Consider the following 6,687-nt stretch of genomic DNA (forward strand, 5'->3'; position numbering starts at 1 on the left):
GAACCGCGGTCGACTACATGGGAGTCCAGCGACATAGCCATTACGCTAACTGCTGGTTCTCCCATGGTTAAATCTTTTAATAACCCACTAGAAAGTTGAATTTGGCCCTCCTGGGGGTGAGCACGCCGTCACCGACACCCTTGCAATCTGAGGGTCCACCTGCGCCCTTCACGATCGAGAGCCCCCATGGTGATGCGGACGGCCCGGAACTCACGATCGCCCACGGCCCGATCGCCAAAGTCGCCCAGGATTCTGCCAATTCACCACCTCTGCCTCTCCTCTTTAAAGTAATAAAAGCAACCCAAGACCTTGAGAAGCCGGACACCCCGCCTATCTGACACTTTCTTCCTGAGAACAAACTCGGCTGCATTTTCCTGATGTGCTGCTTCTCCCTGATAGGCTTCTGATCCCGGATAGGACACCCCTAGCCTGCTGTAAACCGCCCCTCCTCAAACTCCCTGATAGAAGACTGGGCTTTACCCCCATGGGGGCCGGGGAGTCAGTGTTAACTCCTCCGAGCCCGCTGATGTAATTAAAGAGTTCTCTCTTCTCTCCGGAGTGCTGTATTTCCATCCCTCCGCCATCTGTTTTTCTGCAACATTGGTGCAATCATCTAAAACCAGAGTCCGTGGCAGGGAAGTCAGATCAATCACACGGTGAGACTTACTGAGAGCCCACATGTCGGACGTGTGGTGGGAGAGGGCAGCAAGGGTCCCTGATGGAGCTGGAGGCTGCAGCACTGGCCCCAAGCGTGTGAGTGAGCACCGGGCACACCATGCCCCTGTCACTGTCACTCAGGACTCAGTGTGCCCGTCCGCCCACTTGTGCCCAAACACAGGCATCCATGTGCCCCGCGACCGTCCGATCGCCGAGCGTGTGGGGTGCCGTACAAAGCCTGGAGCTGAGTCGCATTTTGACTCTGCTAACCCTTCCAATACAAGAACACAAGTGTACATCTAATGGACACAAAAATGGAAAATTATCTGCTGATAACGTGTAGGGCAATACCTTTGACAATGTATTCACGTGAGGAAATTCCACGTTGTATTCTGTACAGGTCCACAGACACTGAATGCAAAAAAATTACAAGTAAAAAAATCAAAACATAAGATAGAATATGAATAAACATCAGATATAAGCTGCAATTCACTCTCTTTCTGTGTGCTAAGACCACACCCCTGTCTCATCCTAAAGGAGAAGTATAGGGCATTTGTGAAAGAGAAAATAAAATTACTCCAAATGTAGAAGTCAGGCCCAACTGCCCTCGCAGCATCTCAGCAAGGAGACAACGAACTCCAACTTAAAAAAGCCTGTGGCAGCCTGGAGCCTTTCTAGACTCAGAATGCCGCTCCAGGACGGTCTAACGCCCTTAGCTGGCTGGGAGCGCTGCCATTCCTCCACACTCTAAGCTTCTGCTTTCCAGGAATGCAGATGGGTGAATCCACTTGTTAAAGAGCCACTAGCGCCGTCAGAAGTCCTGTGGCCACAGTCCAGACGTGTGGGCTGGCCATCCCCTTGTGCCCTGAGGCTGCCCAGTACACCCGAACTCCTGAGGGAGCCAGGTCAGCCTCACTCTCTCCACCTGCAGCAGCTGGGATCGCCAAGGCCCTCCTGGCCTTGAATCCCAGGGAGCACAGCAGCTCTTCATGACTCCAGTCCCTGCTCTGGTGAACAGCTACACCCAGAGGTGCACAGAGCAGGGGTTTGTGGGAGGATGAGTTTCTGTCCAGCTTGTTGCCGTGAGGCGTGTGCTCGCCAGACAGCAGCAGTGCCAGTGAGAAGGAAGGGGAGACTCACCGCCCAGGGAACAGCCACGCCTCGCTCCCCTCCATCCTCCCCTTAGGACTTGGGGCACACCTGCACCTGCACCTGCTAGGGCTCCCAAGCCGGGTCTGGGACTCAAACTGCCATCAGCCACTTGGGAATCCAGCGCCTTAACCACCACACCACCTGCCGGCCCCAAAGGATGATCTCTTATACTTAAGCATGTTGTCAAAAAGCATATAAGCTTTTCTCTTCATGAAAAACAAACTATTTTAAAACCATGGTTGGGAAATGGACGCTGAGAGGTTAGGGCAGAAGCACTGCGAATGCAAATTAGGTGGTGCGTGGAGTTTACTGGAGGGAGACACCAGCACAGCAGCCAGGAGGGCAGGGAGGGGGACAAAGCAGAAAGACTCACCCAGGGCCAACAGGTGCCACTGGACAAACCAGCACAGCAATGAGGAGGGCAGGGAGGGGGACAAAGCAGAAGGGCTCTCCCAGGGCCAGCAGGTGCCACTGGACTCATGTGGCTGACCACGGGCCGCTCCCAGACCCGGTGGCATGAAATACGCCATGCACGTGTGTGTGCATGCCCAAACTCCTGAGAGAAGAAAGGAGGAGTAAGGGATTGGGCGTTGCCATCTCCCCGGGTCACTTCTGCCTCTGGCTTTCTGGAGAGTGCATGTGCCCTTTAGCAGAAATCTCTCTATAAGAAAAAAGTTTTTCTAATGAGAGGGCCGTGAGGGCCAGGGCCGCGAAGAAGACCAGAGCCAGGGCCAGGCTGAGCCCCAGAACTACAGCTGGGCCCGGGAAGGGGTGCTGGGCTGCTGGGGTGGGGGCCGCACGACTGCCCGGCCAGCTCACCCACTGCCCGGCTGCTGGGGCGGGGGCCGCACGACTGCCCGGCCAGCTCACCCAGTGTGAGTGCAGTGTAGCTGACCTGTTCTGTTACTTTCTGTGGGTCTGGTCTCTGTCCCCAGGGAGGTCAGGGGAGGGCTCTGCCCTGAACATCTGTATTTCTTCCAGGCCATGCGGCAGCACCGTAATTACACGCACAGTAGCAGTGGGAGTGGCAAGTTCATCAAAGGCAAAATGCGAAGAAGACGTAAGGCTGGAAGACACAAATCCCTGCAGATTCGGCAATAAACGTTAACCTATTAATGAGTTGAAATGGCACTGGCTTTCCCCTTAAGCACTGAGCCAGACCTGATCCTGGCCTGATCGTCACTTCCCAAGGTCTTCTGTGACCACATGGCTCCCCACCCACAGGGACAGCATGGAGGAACCAGAGCACCGACGTGGCGGCTGCACGAAGCATTCACAGTCGGGGTGGATGGCCAGGGGGCGAGTGCTCCTACGACTGCACTGTCTGGGGGGCTTCCCGAAGGGCTGGCACTGGAGCCAGGCCTGGGGTCTGATTTAACTGGCACAGGACGGGCAGAGCAGGGCCACCTGAGGGAGGGAAGGATGAGACAGACGCCTCCTCCCATTCCCTGGTATCCACAGAGCCCTCCGTGCCTCGACACCTGCAGGCGTCCAGCTCCGGCCGTACGTGCAGACATGCGGTTTATGCTGAGTGCGGATGTCCAGTGCCTCACGGTCACAGCCCGGCCGGCTTTGCTGAGCAGTAAAGCTCCCATTTTTGTCCATTTTCTATCAAATACCAGGGTCTTGCATTTTACGGCTGAGTCTCAGTCCTCTCATCTCTTCACGGACATTTAGGTCAATTCTCCATCTTAACGATTGTGAAGAACGCACAGTAAACGTGGTCGTGCAAGCATTTCTCCACCTGAGCGTTCTCCTGTCCTTTGGGGAGGGCCCAGGAGGGGGCGCTGGATCGTGTGGTGGTCCTCCCATCTGCAGGCCTCGGGGAACCTTCAGATTGTCCTCCTCAGTCTATTTCCATTAACAAAACCAGCTCAAAGAGGCGGCATTTTCGGAGAGCTAAGAATGGTGCTGCCTCCTATGAGCTTTGAGAACTAGCCAGACGCTCGCGCAGGCCAGCAGCTCTCCGGGCAGTGTCGGTTCCCGTGGCCTCTTCTGTGGGCACAGGATGCACGTCAGCCGCTGCGATGCATCCAGGTTCCCGATGAGTCTGCCACTTATCAGACACCCAACAAGGAGCACTGGCATGAGGCCTCTTATAAAGTATTTCGGGTCAAGGGAAATTGCAAGAATGTGATGGCTTGTGAAAGGGGACAAACCATGTCTCACCTGGCAAGAGGCAGATGGCGCCCTCCCCACCACCAGCCCCACAGTCGGCCACTGGCACGGGGTGGGGCGGGCGAGGGATGCGAACGTTCAGTCACGTGGCGAGGCCTCAGCGCGTGGCGGCCATCCTCCACGTGTCCCTGAGCCATCGACTCTACCGGCCCTCAGGATGTTTGCACAGTGTACCTGCACCGTCTAGCGGGGACTCTTGCTTTGAGAACTGTTTCCTCTTTAGTAAGCCGACCAGGGGAGGAGCCCGGGCAGTGGAACGCCATCGCTCACACCACGGCCAGCACCTACACCATGTGCGAATACGCGATGGCCAGTCTTTTTCTGCTTTCCCTCAAAAACCGTGTAGTGGGTTTCCCTGTCTTTGATGAAGACTGGAACCCCCCAAGCCCTCCCCGTCTCTCCATCCTCCTCCCCTCCTGTGTTCAGCATGCGGCCACAGCTCTCCTTGGGGGCCTGTGCACACGCTTCCCCTGGGGCCTGCACCCACACACTCTCAAGACCAGGGTGCATATGAAGTCAGAAAACATCCGCCAAAATTCGATTTGTGTGAGATGGTCCTGCTCTGGACAGTGTCTGTGTTTCCAAGTGGCCTTTCTTCTGCTGGGCATCCCTCAGTTCCAGGCCCCCCACCTGCTCCTTCTCCTCCATTCCTTCCAGCAGAGACCAGCGACCGCCACTCCCAGGGCCTGGAAATGACATGGTGGAGGCGCCAGCCCCGAGCTGGTTTACAACGTCTAACAAAAACAGCCCCATCCTCGGTGATTCTCAGAGACTTCGATGTGACCGCCCTCGTCGTTCCCGTCTACCTGGCTCAGAGACCACCATCCCTAGAAGGCAGGCCCACAGGGGCATTTCTAGGAACCAGCCCTCCGCCCCACAGTGGATGCACATCCTCACCCAGCTCTGGTCGCACCCCGATGGTGTACGCAACTATTCCTGGACTATGCAAGCATCCTTCTGACAAACAGCCTTGCTAGGGAACTGAACCTATGGGACTGAACCTTCCTGGGCTCTGGAGCAGGAAAGCGAGCTGCTGACCAAGTCGTGTCAAGCCCAGATGCAGGGCTGTCGTGGGCACCTGCGTGAACCTGTCCAGCTCACGGGCCCCACGGAGGACCTGGTGTCTGAGCCACCCTGCAGGCCAGCCTGCCGCGGGGCCTCCTGAGACCCGCACGGACGGCACCCCACGCTCTCAGCCGCCCTAGGCAGACCCGCCATGTTCTCGTCCTACATGGCCAATGGCACGCGCCTGAGTCCGGGCCGTTCAGAGAGGACAGTGGTCTCTTTGTTCAGAGCTTTGGAGGCCCCAGGTCCTGCAGGGGCCACAGCCGGTGAGGACGCATCATGATGGCTGCGTGGCTGGGCAGGTCCCATGGTGAGATAGCCACAGCACACCTGCTGGTGTCCACATCACTCTCACCCCTCTCCTGGTAAGCCCACCAGGCTTCGGCACGGGGCCCCTAACTGATGCCCTTCAGCCCACTCCCCTCCAAAGGCCCTGGCTCTCAATCCCTGTGCCATATCCAACTGCCCTTTAATACTGTCACAACCAAATCATGTCGCGTTGATGTCAGGGTCACACGCACACCGTAGCAGCCGGTAAGAATGCCTTTCCGTACAGGGCATCTGCCCACGCCGGGGCTGGCGCTCACTCCCGGCGGCCTAACCCGCCCCGCACCGCTGAGTGACAGACAGCACAGCAAGGCTCCTCACACAGGCCTCAGGCTCCGTCAGGGCCCATTCGCCCACAGCGGCTCCCACTTGGGACAGGTCCACGCGCCCACCCTGGTAGCCACAGCCCTCGCACCCACCCCTCGCTGCGCCTGCACTGCTGCGCGTCCTCAGGACAGGACAGTGGCCATGCTTCCCCGGGCTTCCTGCAGCTGCCCTGGCCGCACCTTCCCTGGGCTGCACTGAGCCCGCTGGCCGGTAGGCTGCCATCGGGCCTCCTGACTGAGCTCCTTTGCACACAGCTGGAGGGCTCTGCCCCAGAATGACACTGATTCGTGTCAGCACAACACGGCGCCTCCTCCGGAAGTCTGGAGTCCTTGGGGCGGGCCGGTAGCTGTGTTGTCCGGAGCTGGGGACACTGACCCAACCCCACCCTGACACGGAATCGCTCAGAACACTCAGACCACGACTCCCAGGTTCCTCGTCCATCTTCCCAGATTAGACTGCCAGGTCGCGGGGACGGGCCAGGCCAGCTGTGCTTTCTGAGCGAGCGGCTGTCATGCGGTTACAGCCATGGCAGCTACCCCGACCGCACAGCCTCACACACCCGCACACCCTCAGCCTGACCGAGCCCAGCTGCCGTCCAGCCACGCTGGCCATGCCCGTCCCGGGCAGAAACGGCCGAAGGCTCAGCTGTGCCAAGAGTGCCGGGACCGAGTGAGCATCAGCTCCCTCAAGTTCCGAGGTCTCCCGGGAAACGGAAGCAAGTTATTGTTCACACACCCCATGTCTGTGTAGTCAAGAACTCTTCCCCATGGGGCAAGTGGCATGGAGTTGTACCGCTGGACCCCCACACGGCCAGCCACGGTTCAAGTCCTGGACCTGGTGGTTGAAAACTCACACTGGGTGCGTGTGCGTGCTGCCCAAGATCCCTGGGGGAGAACGGAGGAGAAGGCTGTGGTGTGGCCATCCCCCAGGGGGAAACGGCTCTCTCCCTCTCACTGTCTCTTTCTCTCCAGCAAAGTCCAT

The 6,687-nt window shown here is 58.1% G+C and overlaps 1 protein-coding gene across 1 annotated transcript in view; it reads right to left on the reverse strand.

Moving 5' to 3' along the window:
• LOC102486681 (pro-neuregulin-3, membrane-bound isoform-like) overlaps window positions 1-6,362 on the reverse strand; it is a 50,059-nt gene extending 43,697 nt beyond the window's left edge. The window contains exon 1 of the mRNA XM_027776791.1: window positions 5,799-6,362. Within this exon, the coding sequence (XP_027632592.1) occupies window positions 5,799-6,147 (349 nt within the window). The 5' untranslated portion in view covers window positions 6,148-6,362. The remainder of the gene's footprint in view (window positions 1-5,798) is intronic.
• Between the last annotated feature and the right edge of the window lie 325 nt (window positions 6,363-6,687).

Source organism: Tupaia chinensis, unplaced genomic scaffold (genome assembly GCF_000334495.1).
Source record: "Tupaia chinensis unplaced genomic scaffold, TupChi_1.0 Scaffold138080_1, whole genome shotgun sequence".
NCBI classification, from domain to species: domain Eukaryota; kingdom Metazoa; phylum Chordata; class Mammalia; order Scandentia; family Tupaiidae; genus Tupaia; species Tupaia belangeri.